This window comes from Dermacentor variabilis, chromosome 1 (genome assembly GCF_050947875.1).
Source record: "Dermacentor variabilis isolate Ectoservices chromosome 1, ASM5094787v1, whole genome shotgun sequence".
Lineage (NCBI taxonomy): Eukaryota > Metazoa > Arthropoda > Arachnida > Ixodida > Ixodidae > Dermacentor > Dermacentor variabilis.
In genome coordinates this window covers 111,389,665-111,410,717 of record NC_134568.1, presented here as the reverse complement: position 1 = coordinate 111,410,717, position 21,053 = coordinate 111,389,665, and the positions used below count along the sequence as shown (strand labels likewise).

The 21,053-nt window shown below is 47.3% G+C and overlaps 1 protein-coding gene across 1 annotated transcript in view; it reads left to right on the top strand.

Annotated features, from left to right (window-relative positions):
• Positions 1–21,053, top strand: part of VAChT (Vesicular acetylcholine transporter) — a 278,473-nt gene that overhangs the window by 235,463 nt on the left and 21,957 nt on the right. Inside the window, exons 8-14 of the mRNA XM_075692972.1 lie at positions 542–753; positions 2,140–2,240; positions 5,565–5,720; positions 7,101–7,223; positions 10,663–10,801; positions 18,186–18,248; positions 20,303–20,437. Coding sequence (XP_075549087.1) covers positions 542–753; positions 2,140–2,240; positions 5,565–5,720; positions 7,101–7,223; positions 10,663–10,801; positions 18,186–18,248; positions 20,303–20,437 — 929 coding nt within the window. The remainder of the gene's footprint in view (positions 1–541; positions 754–2,139; positions 2,241–5,564; positions 5,721–7,100; positions 7,224–10,662; positions 10,802–18,185; positions 18,249–20,302; positions 20,438–21,053) is intronic.

The window sequence follows — 21,053 nt, the reverse complement described above, 5'->3', positions numbered from 1 at the left end:
ATTTACACCTTTGCCAGCCTGAGCACTGTTTACTTACTAAGACCGTGGGTCATCTCAATTATAAAAACAGGTGACCAATTGACTGCCTCATCAGGACTCAGAACACCGAGTGCCTTCATGCGCTAAGAGATTCTTATGTCCCGTGACGGCCACGCACGGAGAGCACAGTGAATATCGAACGTTAGTGAAAATAGCCGTATGATAAATAGGATGCAGCACCAGCAACGGTGAGAAATACCACACGCGAGAACACATGCGCCTATCGGCTGTAGCACTTCGATAGAATTTTTATTTCAGAATCTTTGCCAATTTGAGCATTTGCACGCAAGTACAACATAAGCATTGTCTCGAAATAGTCAGAATTGGAACGTTAAATACCCCAACTCGTTCATACCGTCGGCGTCTTGATTAAAGACAGTGCTGCAAACATACATGATGACGAAGCGAGAGTTTGTGCCTTGCTCCCCCTTGGAAGTTAGAGCGAAAACAGTGCGTCGCTTCGAAGGAACTTACCACGTTGGGGCTGTCGCTGGCGGTGCAGGTAACGTGAACCAGAGCTCGCTGCAGAGCCTAGAGACGTGCCTATTGGTGGTATGCCTGGACCGGCCGCTGAGCAGCTTGCGGCGTCATTACGCCAGTCTGCGCCGCGAGTCTGTGACGCTCGACCTGGGAACGCAAGCGGCCCACCTGCTACATGGAGGCTCTGTGGCAGATGGCAACGCCGCCAATCGTTGGTACGACAAGTTTATGCAGGTAAAGGACCCATCAGGCTTTTTTTTCTTTGTTTTCTTCTTTCTTACTTTGTTTCTTTCTTATGCCTCTATATAACCTCTAGCGTTAAAGTATGTCCGCGTGATCAGGGGTGGCTGGACATTGCCCAAGGGAAATAACACGCCAACGTCACATGTAAACAATGACCATTGCAGGCAATAGCTTGCACATCACGTAGTAGCACTTAGCCGCGATCACTTGGGAAAGTCGCCCTGAAGTTCCGTGTCTGTCAGCGCACCCAAAATGTCGCTTCATATTCAAAATAATCGCAAGTGCGTCAGGTGCGAACAGTGGTCCCACGTCGTTTCTGGAACACTACAACCCAACCTAGTCTGTTCGCAACAGCGCTCTGCGCTGTCGTTACTCTGTCAGTCCCTGTCGATTTACTCTGTGCTGTGTTCAAGTTGACATGTATAACCATCTAGCCCACCAGTTCGTCCAGAGATTATCGCACATGCTATAATCGGTCACTGAGGCCAGTCGCTTTAATGTAATGTAGCAGTGCCCGCGTCGCTTTGTAAGCCTGCGACGCATGGGGCCATGGTCCGAGAATCTTAGTCTCTGAAAATGGTCTGTTATAGGCGTGAAGTTATGGACATACGCATGTACTCACACCGATAGTGCCTTCTTCTCTCGCTCTCCTTTCTTCCCTTAAACCCCCTTCCCCTGTGTAGGGTAGCAAACCAGATGTGCGTCTGGTTGACCTCCCCTACCTTTCCTTCCTTCCTTTTCATCCTCCTCCATCACACATGCTAGAGTACGTGTGCGCGCGTCTCTGTGCATGTGTGCATGCGTATGTTGATACGTCTTTGCAGCGATACATGTATAAGGCAGTGTCTCAACGTCGATTACTGGTGCTGTTCGTTGGCGATTCCTCCCCAATGGGGAGGGTACCGAGATGAAGAGCAGAGCGCGGCGAGGAGTGGTGGCAGAATATTGAAACGGCGAAGTTAGCCTCTCGCGAGACAGGCAAATCGGACGCGGAGCGCCTGCAGCTGTATTCACTTTGTCCTTGCAGCGTGCATGGCTTCCAAGAAGCATGTGACGGCCGAAGGGAAGGCGGCTCGTAATCGTCTGAGCGCGGTGGCTGCTTAGGAGCGTCGTTCAAGGATGACCGGCGAGCAGTGGCTGGCAGTGAAAGCGATAGCTGTCTCCAGTGCAGTTTACCGAGGCATTTCAGAGGTGTCGAAAGATCTACAGCGCCTCATTCACTATACTCTTGGCTACTACGTCCGATGCAGATTCAGTAATAAAGCACGGATTTTCGTTTTGCTGTGAGCATAAGAAGCAGCTGTCTGCCGCTGTCAACATCGCTCATTCTGCTTTTTTTTTTCTCTCCTGCTCGACCTTCCGCTTACCGGTTGCCAGATAGTCGTCAGCCGTGACGGAATCAACGGCATCATCTGCGAGCACTCGGCCTCGGAAGGAATCACCGTTCTCAGATTCTCTGAAGAGTTCCTTCAGCACATGTGAGTGTGCAAGCATGTAACGTCGCTATTGCAAGTGTTTACAAAGAAGAAAAGAAATCAGAGTTCGTATTCATAAAAAAATTTTACGCTAGAAGCGTTGGTGAGAGTAGATGCCAGCCAATCGCAATGTTGGACATATTAGCGAAGGCGGCGGGCCAACGGTAAAAAGATTTTGAGAATGGAAAGCTTTGTTAATTCGGGCCCCAGGTGTGTAGTGTTAAACTAACTGTACTATGCACAATAATAGCATCAAAAAGGTAGCGCTGATATTTAAATCTTGTCGTTATTTTGTCAACTCAATTTTCCGTACATAGAAAACTCTGACATGCTCCCAGTGTCCGTCCTATGTGATCATAGTAAAGAAAAAATTCGGCAGAATCCATCTCACGATAACTGTCGATGGTGATGCGATTAGCATCCAAGCAACGTAGCGCCATGTCTTACTGCGGAAGCCACGTTTATTTAGAACTGGTAGCGGTCATTCTGCGACTTCCTTTGCTTCGGCTATATACGGTATATGCTGCCTCTGGTGTGGGCCCACTTTGCCGTGAGACTCGCTTGCCAAGATCGTCCATGGGCATTAACGCATGACGGTGACTCAATGAAGGCCCTTATTGACGAACAAGAAATTCCTGCAGAACGCCTCTCACGATGAATGTCGACCTTATTGCAATTAGCATTCAAGCAATGCAGCGACACGCCGTAATACCACCACCTAAACGCATCCCATATGAGGCGTGCACGCATCCGCGTTCCTGTCTTGTGCTTCCCGATGAACATGCTGCGTCATCTAGCACCGCCGCCGCGAAATGAATGCATAGCGCTTGAGTGAATACGTATTCAGACAAGATGGTCTCAATATACAGGGTGTCCCAACTATCATGCAAAAATCTTTTAAAACATGCAAATGCCCCACAGCTGGACAGAACCAAGGTAATGCTGTTTTCCGTCGCTTGGAGATACTGAGATTATTTTTTCATTCCGCCTAATTACATAGTTAGTCATAATTAATTATTCAACTTCTGAAATATTATAACTAGATGAAAAATGTCAATGAGAAAAGCTTTAAGCACCATGAAATCTCCCGATACAGCTTTCTGTTGCTCAATACGTGCTCCATAAAAGCGTATTTCCGATCGTGAAAGAAGCCCACGAATACGCGCAAAATTGTTGCGTGACTGGCCGCTCGAGGTATTTTGTGTGCATTCGCGGGTTTGTTTCACATTCGGAAAAAACACGTTTATCTAATGAATACATTGTTGCGCCAAAAAAGAAAAATAAAGACTTGGGAGGGAAAGTACGACACGACAGATTGAGCGCTCCCTCCCAAGTCTTTATTTTCCTTTTTTGGCGCATCAATGTATTCATTAGATACCGACCAACTCGCCCAGCAACAAGTTCTACTCGAACACTTTTATGTAGCACGTATCGAGCAACAGAAAGCTGTACCGGGAGCTGTATGGTAATGCAATTAGCATCCAAGCAAGGTAGCGTCATGTCTTACTGCGGAAGCCACGTTTATTTAGAATCGGGAGATCTACCCTCCACCCAAAAAAATTAAAAACACTTTTTTTTGTCATTGAAAAGCGGCGCACAACCAGTGGCCCAAGTTGGCGTCGAAGGGGTCTTGGAAGAGCGGCACATAGCCACTTATCCAATTGCCCAAACGTGCCTGAAAGAGTTTCATTGAATTGAATTGAATTATGGTGTTCTACGTGCGAAAACCATGATTTTATTATGAGGCACGGTTTAGTGGGGGACTAACGTGCCCCCAATGCATGGGACACGGGCGGTTTTGCATTTCGCGTCCATGGAAGGAGGAGGTTCAGTTAAGAGCGACACATACTCAGTGGCATATACCCAGTGACCAAAGTTGGTCCGATGGTTAGTTTACAGCCGTGTTCTCTCAGCACAGCAGCTCGTTGCTGTACCTATGAGACCAGGTCTGTTTTCTCGGCCCTTTGTCTTCATCTTTTTTGCTCTGCTTGCAACTTTCTTAAACATGAACCCCACGGACTACCCATTGACCCAGGTTGGTGGGATGACGATTAGAGACCCAGCCCGACAGAAACACAGTCCCTTGAAAATGCGTGAAATTACGAAATATTGATAATCGCACATAAAAAAGAACACCTTTATGACCGCGTATCTATAACACGCGTGCTGCTCTCACCAAATCAAAAAGTAGGCATTTTAATTGAAAGTAACTGCTAGGTACTTTCACTAAATGATCCTTAGGAACTTTAGTGTATTTACTGAGTTGAGTCATTTACAAAGAAGTTCAATTCACCACAACAGGATTCAGCGCAGCGCAGCTCTATAAGATGCATAAGTAAAGGTTGTACGTAAAATGCAATACCGAAAGGATTGACTAATCTGTGGCTAAGGATTCAGACGTTGTCGCATACCAGTCTTGTATATTGATCTGCAGGAAATTATTATTATTATTATTATTATTATTATTATTATTATTATTATTATTATTATTATTATTATTATTATTATTATTATTATTATTATTATTATTATTATTATTATTATTATTATTATTAATTCATCATAATGTACCTTATCTCACATGCCACAACCTAAGTTCTGAATGGGGACAAAAAACGACTTCTCTTAAAAGCTGCAAATATGTACGCGAGATGCATGTTTCCACGCCTATCGAAATCGTAGCCTTCCCTTTCTTTTCTGTTATAACTCAGCCGTATATGTCCTAACATGGACCTGTTATCTGGAGCAATAGCCAAAATCAGCTGAGTCCGGAGTTATAATTTTAGCTCGCGACGGGCTGTCCAACGATTGTGCCTTGGCTACACTGCTGAGGGCGGAGCGAAGGACTAAATGCCGAAAGAAAAAGGAGCGAAGAAAAAGAACAAAGTAGGCCTGAATTGCCCATAGAAATTTCCCGATACTGACAGTCAGAATAATGTTTAATGAGAGTAAACGCGCAGAAATGAACATGGAAGTCCTGCTACTCCACCAAGGAGTAAAGTGAAGTGGAATGTCAGTTTGTAGTTACCATGTGCTGGTGCTTTTGCCCCACCTTTGTCCGCGAGGCCACCGTGTATGAGTGGGTCATTTCATGCGTCACACTTCTCCTCTGGAGTACTATGCTGGGCGTATGGACAGTCAAGCACCGCCAGCACCCATTAAAGCATGCCTCTGTCTCAGTCTAATTCGCTGTCATTGACAAACTAGCTCGAAGCTATATATCGCTCAACACAATCCGTGGGGAAAGACATTCTTGATCCCGCCCATCTGTTGTCTTAGCGACACCCGCATATTTCTCACACATGTGTGGTCTGCTCCTCTCTCCAGGCAACAGTACCAACAGCAGCAACAGACACCTCCTCCTGGGTCACCCTCGATTCGAACGAGCTCCCTCTGCGCCCAGTACCCTGTGTCGCGACTCAGCTGGGACCTTGGTGAAGATGTGCTCAAGGCTCTCCAGGACGCCATCAAGGCCATCAACACGTGGGTCACGCTCCTTTCCCGTTGTTCACTCATACATTGGCCCATACGTCTATTACATAAGAAACTTCGCAAAAAAAAAAAGAACATTCAGTTGCTCCTACCTTTCGCATTAAGAATCGCGCAAATATTCTTCACCGGAACTGCAGTTTATGAAAATGCCGCCTTTCACTCGTCTTTTTGAGCGAGCTGGTTGGTACTGGAGCGGACCAATGCCTCTTGTATCAAAAGTCAGAAAGCACTGATCACGTCAGCTGAGTGCATGACGCCATACTAGCAGGTTGACTGTTCACGCAACCCAAGGACGCATTGGAAAATGAGCAGCAGCGTTCGTTATTTTCGTCGTCTCGTGCATGCCTGCTTTGTCACGAAAGAATGTGGTACACATGACGCGACGCAACAGCTCCGAGCGTTCAGGTTTTTCACTATTAAGCTCTCGGTGAGCTCTGCGCGCCACGTCGAACGCTCGATTCAACTAACCATGTGCAATCATCGGGCGCTTTATTCTAGGTTTTTTGTTGGTGCGCTGCTGAATTTGGTTGATTCTCCCACACAAGGAAACACACACTTCCACACAAGTCTCTTGTGGGTTCCATTTTGGGTCCAAGCGAAAATGTCATCCTGAGCGATGAACAATTTTGAAGGAACAGAGACGCTGGAGGGACCCAACAGGAGCGTTTCAAGGCCGCTTCAAACCGGCATTTGACTTTCGTCTTTGATAACGAGTGTTGTTACTTCGTGTAAAAGAATAACTACGTGCTAGCAGCATGATGCACCAGCAGCTGCGCGGTGGTAGCAACGACGTACACACCAAGCATTTCATCAGCGCAACATATACGACTGGCATACTAAAAAACTGGCACCAATCCTCACGTCATCGTAGTATGGCGTGAAATGAAAACAGTTTAAAATGACCTACTAGAAAGACTTCCCATCGTGGTCATTGTAATGACCCGGCTTTTGGCGACGGTCGTGTAATGCTAAAGCTAAAGCTTTCCACGGGAATCCCATTGTTTTCGCCACTGTCTTGATCTTAGTAATATCGAGCCACTACTGTTCTACTTGTTAGCAAATTTCTGGCTCGGACTCGTACAGCATTTTAGATACAGAGGCCGTATCTTCGGAATGGTATGCGGTGACTGGAGAGCGAAACAAATTAACAGTGCTCCTAGCGCCGGATTCCAAGTGCTGTGCGTTCTTTTCGAGCTATAATGAACAAAGTGGCCGACACTTGCTCTCTGTGGCACGGAACAGAAGTTCGCGATGCCACTGCAAATGCCCCTGGACAGCGAATTTCAAAGTTAATAAGAGGAGGCTAGAAAATGCGAGCTACCTAAACGTAGAAACTGTTCAGCGACGACACTTTTGCAATGTGTTTTGCAGCCTGGCCGAAGATGTCGACCTGTACATTCTGCATTTTCCCAACTACGGAAAGAACTTCATCAAAGAGCAACGCATCAGTCCAGATGTGTACATACAGCTGGCTCTGCAGCTCACATATTACAAGTAAGTTTGCCACTGACCGTCTTAACTACTGGTACACGTACGGACAATCAACAACAAGCCTGAAAAATTATAATTGCGAGCACATAAGCATGAAGAACACGACAATGTGACCGTCCTAGAAAAATTCGCCTGCGCTTACTTTTTTAATTTATTGTTCATCACAGCTACAGTACGCCTAAAACAAGAACGAAAGCTCGACAGAAGTATTTAGGCGAATCTTAAGTGAACAAATTTTTTTTTCATGTTCCTAAACAGATTGCCTTTTTAATGACATCTGTTGCCTTTATCGCAAGTCTGTACACAAATCATCAGTACGTGTCGTATAATATTGCATGAAACTATAATACCAGATCGAATACAAAGATGTAAGAATTCTAGCCAGCGATGCATGCAGGACCATACTCCTGATAAGGAGCCGACGAAATTTAAACGCTGACAACAGTTGTGTAAGGGCCATTTACTTTCGTGTTCGTAATATTTCACAATATATAAGCGCTGGAACTGTTTGACCAACATGGCGTTTGGCATACAATAAACTTGTGCCTTTAAATATATAAATCACTTGACCAGTTGATATCACTGGAAGAATGATACCTTCAAGTGTAAGTTCCTTTTAAAAACATGGAAGAAATAGCAATAACAATGGTAAGTCAGCATCACTTTTATATATATATGTAAACACAAATAAGACGAATGTGTCGACATATGGTGTGGGCGGCTGCAGTATTTCACCTGGCATATAGCATTAAAGTAGGATTATGAATCTTTGGTTAGCAGCGCGACGATCTACATGGCAAGTAAGACAGCTTAACGAAAAGAGCAATGATTTACAACAATTTTTATTGCGCACATAAACCAAGCTTAAGTACCACGCTATGGCACTTCCTTTAAGTACTTACCCTGTAAATCGTCACGCTGCCAACGAAAGATGCAACATTACCAACATGCCCGTTCAGCCACCCTTGAGGATTGAGGAGTCACGCACGACAGGGCACAAACTATAACAAGCCTTTCTGTAGACACCAGAAGGCACAAAAACAGCCCCCGCAAAAGCGCTCAGTACAGCGCATGGATTCATAGAGAGTTTGCACAATATTCACAAGAGCACGAATGCTAAATTATCTGCATCAGAACAAATGGTACCGTGGAGGGATGCTTTCGGATCATGTGTATGTCAAGCATGCGGCTGTTTTCTAAAAAAAGAACTACTCAAATGTTTTTGCCACTTTTCAATGCTATTCTGCATGGGCAGCAACAACGTTCACGCAAAACATTTTATCAGGAAGCAAAGCAAGCAAGCGTCGTGAAATGTTTATATTCACCAAAGTGTGTATTGTTTTGTGCACACGTTATCCGCAACAATGTAATTACACTTTGTTACAAATATCAAGATCAGGAAAATAATCGGCAGAGAGCTGGTTCTTCAGCTCTGAATACCAAGGCCACGATATTATGGCGATGCCTTCCGCTCGATTCTATTCCTTTTGATCATCCATCGTTCACGCCCGGCTGAACCCATTGATAACGCCGGCGGAGCGTCACTCTGACCACTGATGGAGCGCGAAAAGCTTAAAGAAGGAATAGCATCGGAAAAGGCATCGCTGCAAAAATAGTGGCCCATGTATCTCACGCGAACGAGCTCGCCTATTCACTTTTGGCTCTTTCGCTCCGGTCGGGTAACCAGTGCTACTGTCCTGCAATAATCCTGGAGTACACAAGTCCTCTAGTACACAAAATCGTGCAGCCGCCATCATCGGTCGAAACGCGCGAGACAGTTTCCAACGACGATTGCTTATTTGCGGTTGGCGTGGTGTTCATAAAATTCCACGGACGATAACCATCTTCATCTCCTGTGAAAGTATAAAGCTGACAATAGCAACTATCGTCAAGAGTTAATCACGCCTGCGAGCCCCAGAAGATACTGCGAGTGTCTTTCCTGAGCGCTTACTTCGGTAAAAGAGCCGCTAACAAATTCGTGGGATTTCTGCCTACGAACGCCTCTCTTTCACCAGCCGGAATTGTAAGGCTTTCTATCATGGGCACGCTTGTTTGACGGGCTTGAAAGGCAGCAAGAAATGCAATAGCGCTTTTTGCTTCATCTATCCTAATTGTGTCAGTGTTGCTTGAACTCATAATAAATGATGCGTACGAAATCGGGAACAAAAGCAAGGAATACGTCCTTTGCGCATCATTTACAATAAGTTTGTTCTGACTTGGCCAACTTGCAGTCATTCTAGTACTTGGGCTCATGCTCTCGGTTGAGAGTCCTCATCTTTTCGGAAATGTGGTCTCCGTTGCCACTATAAGCTAGGAAAGAAAGAAGCTGCACGGGATTCGTACAACACATTGATTATAGTGACTGATCGGATCGTCAGCACGTTTGCAAATGCCGGACTTGCGAACCCCCGAGACACTGCTCTAGTTAATATATCTGTGCTTCATGGGGGGAATGAAGCATCTATATATTCAATCAATGATAATATTTTAGGCCGAAACAACGAGTTTTTTTTTGTTTTAAATTATCGATGCATTTACACTAACAGGCCAAAATCAATTGGGCTGTGAGCGGACTTGAGCTGTCGCTGCCTTCTTTCAGAGGTGAAGTATGGGTAAGCTGTGGCTTCATCTCTGCTGGTATACGAAGCCGCGGCGGCTGCCACTCCAGCGATTTCTTTTTACATCGCCTTATGGTTCAACGTCCTCAGGCAACACACAGGCTGTGAGGTACGCTGTAGTCGAAGGCTCCGATTTCGACCACCAGTGGTTTTTTTATCGTGTACCTAAACCTAATACATGGGCGTTCTTGGAGTTCACTGCCATCGAAATGCGGCTGCCATTGCAGAGAATCAAATCCGCGACTTCGTGGTTAGCAGCGGAATGCCACAAGCACTGAGCCACTGCGATGGGTATGAAATATATTACGCGTAAAAAATTGTAAAGCATCCGTGAGCCAATGTGCTTCCCACAGAGATGCATAGAGATGCTAGTCGCATTTCTGGTTCCCTGAGAACCTGTGACGCTTTGAAGCTTGAATGTTTTCACATACATGTACAAAAAAGATGCGTGCGGTTGGCAAAGCTTGCTCGCCTTGTATATCGAGAATCACTTTTTCAGCGGCAAGGAATAAAGTGCGAGGCTATATTAAAAGTGCTTCGGCTCCCGCTAAATGTTTGTAAATTGCAAACTTGCTGCACTAGCCTGATTGCCTTGCGCGATAAAACAACGCAGAGCGCGGCGGCTTCGCTAATGTGGATTGGTCGCTCGAGCAGGCTCTGCTTTTTTCTGTTAAATAGCCTCCATACAGGAAATATAAACGTCCCGTGCGCACGTTTGGATTTTGACGGTCTGTTGTGCGCTTGTCGTTTCCAGAGATGGAGCGATAAGTTTCCAGAACCGCGTTTTCCTTAACGCAAGCACCCGTGCCCCGTCTAACCCGCAGGGTGCACCGCAAACTGGTGTCTACGTACGAGAGCGCGTCCCTACGCAAGTTCTATCTGGGCCGCGTGGACAACATCCGTGCCGCCACAGCGCAGGCGCTCGCCTGGGTGCAGGCCATGTGCGACGCCGTGCCAGCCACGGTAAGCTACGACACGCGCGGAGCTTCGACGATGTTTCAGAGTGCGTCTCACGGCGTCTAAAACATGTACGTTCTCTTAATAAAGCGATGGCGACTTCTGTCGATTCTGCGCACGAATGCAGCAGCACCGACAGCGATGCGCGCTTGATATTGCGGGTTCGCTTATGTTTTATCATCATACAGTGCGTGACAATAATTTTACAGGCACGATTGAGCGATGAATGCGCTTTCGCAGCACGGGATCGAAGATTTGCCTTTGCAAATATTAGTTCCTGTGTTTCTTATCCATATATATCCCTCCAAAGTAAGGAAGAGGAAGGGCGGGTTTTCAATTAGCGACCTTATAGCTAAACACTGAGCACATATTTCAGCTCTCTAGTGATAGTTGCAGACGCAATATACATCTCATTATTGGCCACATGAGCAGGTCGGGACATGTTGAAGTTATGCCACTTCAGTCCATTAAGCAAATGCAAATTTCACTGCTCAAGAATAATGAGTAGAAGAAGAAAATGTCCGACGACTACGATGCTCCCTAATGCGAAATTTGAGCGCAGCTAGATACGAGTTTTCATTTAATGGTATATTGAAGCAAAGAATTTGACACCGAAATCACCGCAAGGATTGGCAGTGCGCCAGTGCCGTCAGCGCCTTCGCAGAGGGAGGGGCAGCATGGGAGCGCTGGCCCGATGAGCGGCATGGCAGCAAGCTGTGGATGACGACGACGAACGCGCGAGCACTGGCACGAGCGCGTTCGCGTGGTTACGCCGAGGGACGGTGACGCTCAACCCAGGAACGGGAGTCTATAGGAGCTGCGCAAGAAATATACAGGGCTTGTCAGCTCAGTCAAGCAGTGTCAATACACCACGCATTGTCTCACATTTAGTGATGCCTTAATGCCACACCCGGAGCGAACGCTAAGGAGGATCACAATTACGCGTTCACACTGCAATATTGCAATAAGGTTTCAATGGGCACCCAAAGGGAGAGTGTTAAAACCTCGAGCGGGTGAGGTGGGTCTTCACCGAAGGAATCAGGAACCGACGACAAAGCCGGGCATCAAGTTGATGAAAAACAGTAGAAAAGATTGTATTCACGTCATTGGTACATGGATGTGAATGTCATCTGAATCTCGAGCGGTTATTATTAACACGGGGGTCAGCACGGCCTTGGAAGGGCCCCTCACCAGGTCTGGCTATTTTGAGCTGACAATCGAAAAGCATACAATGTGCGCCACCGGTCGTGTTTGCAAAGAATTACATCGCTGAGCGCCGCGGAAAGGCCTGAAATTTCAATCCGAACACCGTTTTCCTCTTCACTCGCGGCGAATTCGCCCGGAGAGTGACGATGACGTAGTCGGGCTCCTGCGCCTACGTAATTGTGTTCGCAGTGTGACATCGCTCGTGGTGACACGTGACTTCGAGAATTATTCAAGACAACATCTGTTATCTGTGCGATCTGTTGCTTGAATCGACGAATTGAAGTTTAGAGAAATAATAAAACACACAAACGGAATGTCTGCGTGTTTTTTCTCTTGTTTTACTTCGCACTTAAGCAAGGGACATGTACTTCCGATTCGTCTGCTTGTTCTCACGGTCGTGCGGTCCCATGCGCAGGTACCGAAACTATGTCATTATCTACCGTGTTCCAGCGCGTGATCACGCTCTGCGATCCGCTTGTTCTGCCTCAGTATTCGTGTAGCACTGAATTATACCGCTAGTCATGTTTCCTTGTGCACAGCGCGCAACATCCTGCGGTGCGCGAACGAGACAACAGCTCGCGCGCGGCACGGTCAGCGGAAATGCGTAGCGCAGGAAAAAAAAAGCGAGGATAAAAAAAAAACGAAGGCGGGGCCTGTGACGTTTGCGTCACGCGATCCTCGAGGTCTGGTATGGGAGAAAGCAGGGAAGGAATTTCGCTTGCGAAGGCTCTGCGGATGGATGGATGTTAGGAGCGTCCCCTTTGGAACGTGGCGGTGGGTTGCGCCACCAAGCTCTTGGTATTATACTGCTTAATGTCCTACCTAGATTAAAAAAAAAAATCTCTATGAACTCCCACAATCAAATTTTCTGATCCCCTGTTGCGAACTTTGCTTTTGTACGCCTCCGTTTTTTCTCGTTTCCCTACTTTTCTTTCACCAATCTTCCAATCGCCGGGGCGAGTGGAGAGAACGTCTTGCTTGGCGGTGGAGCCCGCCTGCTGAAATCATGAGTTCGCGGCACTGAAATATTTCTATCTCGGCTATTAATGGAGCCGATCTGAAAAATTTTTGCGGCAGAACGCTCCCTAGAGGACACGTAACAACTTATAGCGTATAACCAAAATTTGAAATGGGGCCTGGTGAGGGGCCCTTAGAATTACCCCTGGCGGTCCTGTGGTCGTTGCCGTCTTCTTGCGGAACCTGTGGTAGTATTCGTGCTTTCATCGTCCAACTTTTGTATCAACTCTTGGGGAACGGGTTGGCTCCTTTTTGACTTTCGGGTTGTCTTTCTTGTATTTTCTGTCAGCTCGTGGAGAACGGGATGGTGTCGCCTTAACCTTGTGGCCCGTCTTTCCCTTACCCCATCCTTTTGTGTCAGCTCGGGGAAAAAGGTGACGCCGCTACGGAGAAGAGGACAATTATGTTGACATTGGGAAGCTCGTGCCAGTACTTCTCCGACCTGACAGGTCGATCATAACAAGACGTCCTATAAAGTAGAAATGCGTGCATAAACGTGGCGAGTCAAACATGTCGTTTGGTGGGCGAATGTCCTACACGTTACTTCAGAGAGACGATTTGACTGCATGAAGTGCCACGCTGTAGTTATATTTTAAAAGATGTTTCCCAGTGTTGTAACTAGCCCGAAAAGTGCATCATTGAGTGATAAGACTGCTCCGCACGCGCTATCGGGGCAACGCGATGCCGACAGATGGCGCTAGTAGTCGACGTCCCGAATTCCTGGAAAGGCTGGATCTCAGTTACGCAGCCCCAGATTGCCCGCCCAAACTAATATCATCATCGTTCGTTACTGCAGCGCCTCGTAGCATGACCCCCGGCGGCGAAGGCGCTGTCCCGGCGCTTGGTAGGTTTGAGTGATATCGCTTGAGTCGAGCGACGTGAACGGTATGAGAGGAGGATCGCGGTGTGGAGGTATTGAGAGCTTGTAACTCGTAGGTCACGTCTGTCACTTGACGCAAGACACAGTATGGGCCTGAGTAGGGCGAAATCAGCTTCTCACAAAGTCCAAATCGCCGTGCTAATTTCCAAAGAAGTACAATGTCCCCAGGGTTAAAATGGGCATCGCGGTGACGAGCGTCATGTATGCGTCGTTGCTTTTCTTGGGAAGTGGTCAGACGCAAGCGTGCAATCTCACGTGCCTCGGTGGCTATCGGGCATATATGGCATCTCGGGCATATTCTGACGTTGTACCGAGAACGGCTGGGAGGATCGTGTCAAACGGCAATATAAGGTCTCGTTCATACAAGAAAATAAATGGAGAGAAACCAGCACAATCATTGCGATAGGTATTGTAGGCGATTGTGACGAATGGCACAGCCGCGTCCCAGTCACAGTGGTCGGTGGAGACGTACATAGCGAGCATTTTTCTGATAGTTCTATTGAGCCACTCTGTGAGGCCACTGGTCCGAGGGTGATACACCGTTGTGAACTTGTGCTTTGTAGAGCTGGTGTGCAAGATATCCTGGACAACCTGTGAGAGAAAGTGAAGGCCCCGGTCGGTAAGGAGTTGTCGGGGAGGAGGAGGAGGAGGAGGAGGAGGAGGAAGTAAACGTTATTGCCCTAGAAAGAGTAATTCAGCGGTCGGGCCGGATGTCTTGATCTTCTATTGGTTGATGAAGATCTCCGGCCTGCATGGTTGGCGCCCCTATTCCAGGGCACTACTGAGCGTGGCTGCTCGTTGGGCATGATCCACCAGCCTCCGTTGGAGGCTAGGGTCGCCGCTGGAGAGCACGCTCTCCCACTGCTCCGCACTCGGATTTTCTATTTTTTGGAATGCCTTATTCGTATTGCACTCCCATGTGATGTGATAAAGTGTGGGTATTGCGCCACACCACGGCATGTGTCCCGGTATTGACCTGGGAACATTTTGTATAGTGTATGTAAATTTGGGAAAGTTCCTGTCTGCAGCTTTCGCCAGTAAACTGCCTGTTCTTGAGTGAGTGTATTGTGAGGCGGGGGATATCTGATCCTCGTCCCTCTATGGTAATTTAGTATGTCAGAGTACGTTGGGATCACTGTCATGAAGTCCTCAGGATCTCTGTTTAGGTCCGCTCGGTTTGTATGCTCGCGAGCGATCCTATCTACCCTTTGGTTGCCCTCAATCTCAGTGTGCCCCGGTACCCAAAAGATGGTGTGTCTAATGCGTTTATTCTGTTGGTCAGCGCGGAGGAAGATTTGGAGCGCTTTTAGACCGATTCTGCCGTTAATGTAGTTTCGCCAGGCTTCCTTGGAGTCTGTTAGAATTATAAGGGATCTATTTGTGCGGTAGCCCTCCACAGCTGCTAGAACAACAGTCATTTCCTCTCCCTCGGTTACCGTACAATCCCGTGCTGACGCGCAAGCGAGTTCCCTATAGTCCGAGCCTATTACTGCCGCGACGACTCTTTGTTCTTGTTCCCTCCGTTCTCGAGGATATACCGCGGCGTCCGTAGCGCCGTGGTATAGTATCACTGCGTCGAGAAGGAAGCCAGCGACGTCGGTTGCGCAACTGGCAGGGAGAGGCCGCGTTATCATGTACCGGGTGGTGTAGTCAGTAGCAACTGCTATCTACTTGTTCCCACTAAGCGATAGAGGAAAAGGGCCAACGAGATGAAGACCAACTCGAAAGAATGGCGCAGATGGTATTTAAATGGGCTGAAGACGGCCAGCTGGTAAGGTTGCTGGGTTTTCACGGTACTGACAAGATTTACAGGCGGCGACGTAACGGCAAACGGAACGGTAAATACCGAGCCAAAAGAAATGACGCCGAACACGGCCACATGGTGTCAGACTCCCAGATGACAAGCGGTTTGGACATCATACAACTGTGCGAGTACAGTCTCGCGCATATGCTTGGGAACGACCAGTACCAATCAGTTCAGGGCCATCAGGGTGCATGTTATAACGGTACAATATGCCATCTTGAAGCACAAACATACGCGAAGAGGAGGAACTTTTCAGGCCCCTCAGGCTGAGAAAGATATCTCTCAGGGAAGGGTCGCGTCGTTGCTCATCGGCGATGTCACCAAACGCAGCACGCCCGAGGACGCAAGTTGACTCGCCGGTCTCAGGCTGGTCTGGCGGGTCTACTGGATGACGTCAGAAGCAATCAGCGTCCTCATGGAGTCAGTCTGTCTTATACACCACTGTGTAAGAGTACTCTTGGAGCCGTAGAGCCCGCCGACCGAGACGTCCAGCTGGATCTTTTAATGACGAAAGCCAGCATAGTGCGTGGTGATCGGTGAAAACCGTAAAAGGCCGTCCATAGAGGTAGGGGCGAAATTTACCTACTGCCCAAATGAGGGCGAGCCATTCACGTTCGGTGATCGAGTAATCGCGTTCGGCTGGTAATAGAAGACGGCTAGTGTACGCAATGACCCGGTCGCAACCGTGCCGTCGTTGTGCAAAACAGCGCCGATACCGTGGCCGCTGGCGTCGGTGCATCATCGTTCGCTACTGCAGCGCCTCGTAGCAACATTAATCATCCATGCACATTTTATTCATAATGATATATCAGTATATTAAGCATATTAATCAACCACAATCACATCATCCCTTTTTGAGCACGCATCACACTGTGTGAACAAGAAAGCATCATATAAATGCAAACGTTGTAATAATGATGTACAGCTTCACCTTGCTGCAACAAAAAATGGCGAGATGGTAATTCGAGTGGCAGTTGTGTAATTGAACTTTGTATTTTACTTTTTTGTGTTTACGAAGAGTTTACGAAAATACATAAAACGACGTGAACGGAGCCCGTTCCTGAGAATTTTCGCAGTGTGTAGCACTCGTGCTGTCTCCCCATACGAGAAGCAGCTCACCTGACGGCACACTAGGGGGCGATCATTTTTTTAAGTTTTACGGAATTTTTCGAAATTGCCTATGGAAGACAGCATAATTCCATTCCTTGAGTTCGAACATTCAAAGAGATGGACATTGTTGGCATGTGAAATCAAAATACACATTCAACTATTTAACAAAAGATCACTAATGAACTTTTTAATTACTTTATGGCAAATATTGCAATCTATGAATTGTAGCTGATGAGTTTGCGAGACCTATTCACTTGAAATGGACCTCCAGGATGACACCAGTTTCGCTCGGTGACGCCGGTGACGCTCGCCGCAGGAACCATCGCCTAAGAGCTGCACTGTAAAAAAATAATAAAGTGGAACAGTGCATTTTTACAGCGTGTTGGATGGAGCATATATCCAAACTGATGTCATGCTGTAACTTAATTCCAAGTTGATACGCCTTGGAAACCCACCGGCTGCAATTCGTGAATTGCCATATGTGCCGTAAAGTAAGTAATTTTTAAGTTAATTAGTGAATTTTTGTTAGTTAGATGATTATGTTTTAATTTCTCGTGTATGTAATGTCCGGCTCTCTGAATAATCCAGTCGAGGGCTAGAATTAGAGTTATCTTCAACAGGCGATTTCGAAAATTTGTGTAAGACTTAGAAATTACCACCCTGTAGAACCGCAGCCGGCGTAAAGTACATGTGAGAACGCATGGCGCACGCCGAGCAGTTAGCGTGTGCGCCGACAAAAACGCGCTTGCCTGACCTACGAAATAAGATATGTGGTGTTCTCACCCGTGCTCTTGAAACAAAGGAACGACAACACAGTAGTGCAAACAATCACAAGGGCATTTATTGCGCCTTTCATAGAACAATACCTGATAGCCGAGTTGCTATCCCCAAAACATGCCGATGGGCGCGCGACAAATCGCGGAAGTCCGACTCACCGCGACCGGATAGCGAGCGAATATGTTCGCCCCATGGTGCATCCCAACGCCTGGTCGTTCGCGCGTACAGTCACGCGAACGGTGGCGCGTTCGAAGGAGGCCACGCGAGACGGTCTTGCAGATGCATGGATCGGCGTACGCGCGGGACGTCCGCGGCGCTCGCCAATCCGCCGCTAAGAGGAAGAGCCTTCTATTCGCGCCCAAGTAACCCCGCCGGTAGGTAGCGTTAGCAGCGCAACACTCGCGCCATCTCTCGTACTGCGCTTCAACCACACCGGCCGCCATGGGCCCCAGGCCATGCGGCGAAGCCGGATGGCAGGAGACGGGAACTATGCGGGAAAACAACATATCTGGGGACGCGTGAGAGTCGCGAATCCCCACAGATTGAATACCTACTCTAAAGAAATACGAACCTTTTTCATGTTTTTTTTTGCTCAGGAAGAAGACAAGATCCGACTCTTCCTGGAGGCAGTGGCCAAAGGGACTGAAATACTAACATACGTGAGTGAATTTTGCTTTAATTTTGTCGTTCTCGCCTGATCACAGAAAAGAAGCATTTTTTTTCTGTCGGTGGTTGCTCTGACGTCGTTCCGCGCCATGCATTGGCTACAAGATAAATTTTCGCCGGGATCCGTGAACATGATCCGAAACACGGTTTGTAATTTTGTGGCGACTTTCATGCTTTCGTTATCAGTAGCTCAGAACCGTTCTCAACGCGGTACCTGTTATGTATTTCTCGTTTCTCAATTCGCCAAATCATGACCGCATATCGTCGTTAAGTTACGCTCTTTCGCTTCAGAACGAATCAAATGAACGCGTGCCGTGCCTTGACAACTTCAGCCCTCTTGCTTTTTATCCGATACATTTATCCTAACCAGAGTAGCAGAGTCACAACTCAAGAGTTGGAACGATTCCGGAATCATTCCACATATTCATACACCTGGAATGGATTGAGAATGGAATGGGAGCCCGACATTCCGGAATGGAGTTGGAATGGAATGGGCCTAGTCCTGGAACGCTAAATGTTGATTTTAAGCAAGACTACAAAACAACTAAATCTGCCAATTAGACTAAACTGCACTAGAAGTATAAAACAATTACAGAGAAAACGTCGCATGCATTTACTGGATTCTAAGTAATGTAATGAACTATCTCAGCCATTCCAGGAGGGGAATAGTCCAAATCTCGCTGTTCCAAAGAGTTAAAAAGAGTGGAATTACAGGGATCTACACTCTCCGGAATGGAGTGGGAATGTAATGGAAAACTCCAGTCCGCAACTCTGATCCTAACCATCTCTTCCCACAACACGAATGTGGTGCGTCTCACATGCACTATTTATCGTATAGCGTCGGACACCGATGCGATTCTCACTGCACTCATTCGAGCACATTCGTAGTAAGCGGATATGTTGGATCAGTGATCAACCGACTGATCGGAACGCGGAATAAAAAAAGACAACGCCATTGTGGTCGCCAAAAGCTGTTGACGGCAAAATGGACCAACAGGACCTCAGCGTGGCATTATATCGAGGAACCGTTTTACATGCAATGCTGGGCGCCTAATGTAGGGTTAGAAGAGAAGAAACGCGTAATGAAATTAAGCTACAACGGGGAATTAGTATACGTAAGCTTGAGTGAGAAGATTAAGGGGATACGTGGGCCTCAATTTTTTGTCAGTCATAACCATATATAGATAAAGATAATGCATCCACCCCGATAAGGCGGATAAATGTAGGGTAATAGATACGCTCACTTCGCACCCAATTCATTACATAAAGAAGAAAGAACAACTTGCGCGTGAGATATGCCAAAAGCATTTGACATTTAACCCACTCGCAACTAAAGATGCATTTTCAAGGGTTTTACCAAAAGAAAGCACCTCTCTATCTGTTAGTAATCTTCGTGACAAACGTTTTGGGTCACTCCCCCATCCCCGACCCCACGTGTAGGATAAAAAAATGGACTCAGTCTGGTTAACCTCCCTGCATTTCCTCCTCCTCCTCCTCCTCCTCCTCCTCCTCCTCCTCCTCCTCCTCCTCCTCCTCTCTCCCCCGCTCTCTCTCTCTTTCTCTCGTGTCACTTTCTTTATGTTTCTACGAGGCTGGATTTTCACGCAATCTCTGCGCTGCCTCCGCAATGTCTTTACCATCTGTTTTTAGCCTTGGTCTAGCGCATCATATACTTGGTCGCTTATATATCCAACTTAGCGCAGCATTATTGGTGTCAATGTATGTGCAAAGCCAGTCAACAGGCACGCTTCGCCGTGAGAGTAACTGTTTGCAGCAAAACCTCATTCTTGAAGAAAACTTATTTGAGTTTTTACCTCGAACCAGGATTAACTTTTCTGAGACTACGAAGTTCAATTACGCAGCTACCTTCACTGCTCATACACTCCCAAAATTGGGATGCTAGCTTTGGACATAATATTTGTGCCTAAAATTGCTGCATATTCCTCATGACCTACTGTCTTGTGCCTCGGATTGCTGCACACGTTAATTTATGTGACAGAGGTAAAAGGTGGTTCAAAATGGTGGTCGCGCGTTAAACTTGCCGCAGACGGTGAATGGCGAAGGACCGGACAACCACCTACTGGGGCTACGGGAAATGGCCAGGCTGCATGAAACGCCGGCGCCCATCTTCAACGACAAGTCGTACGCCGACTTCCTCCACTTCAGGCTGTCCACGAGCCAGGTATGAGAACATGCACGCGTCGATAGCTGTGCTTCACGGGGCTGCAATGCTTGTTACGCACGACGAAAATTTAAAAGCCACCGCCAGCTATTGGGTTGCTCGCGGAACCACCTTCATCCACGATGAACCGATTAGCGCGCTTCAACCGTTACGTACATGCATATGACTTATCGCGATCTAGGGCGCTATAACGTAAAGCTATTCCTAACTATTTCAATTCCAATTCAGCAATCAGACCTCCAGGATTGGTTAAAAAGAACCAACCCTAGGTGGTATCTAGAAATGCGTTTAGCATGCGTTTGGAGGCCGTTATTTCCGGCACTATGTTGCACTATGTGGCGCTCCCCTTACCTCCGTGCTTAGCGCACACGGGACCAGTCCGGAACTCCGTGTAACGTCTGCGACTGCTTGTGGTCGCAGCGTCGGCTACCAGAGGAGCAGCATCTTAAACTACAGCGTCTCAGAACGCTATAGCTGTCACGAGGGAAGAACGCGAGAACGCTCCCCTTATCACCGGTACCACCACACGGTGGTACCGTACCACCGGTATTACCAGTACCACCGCATGGTCGCATGCGTTACCGATGTGATGGGTTGCACTGGTTTTGGAATCGGC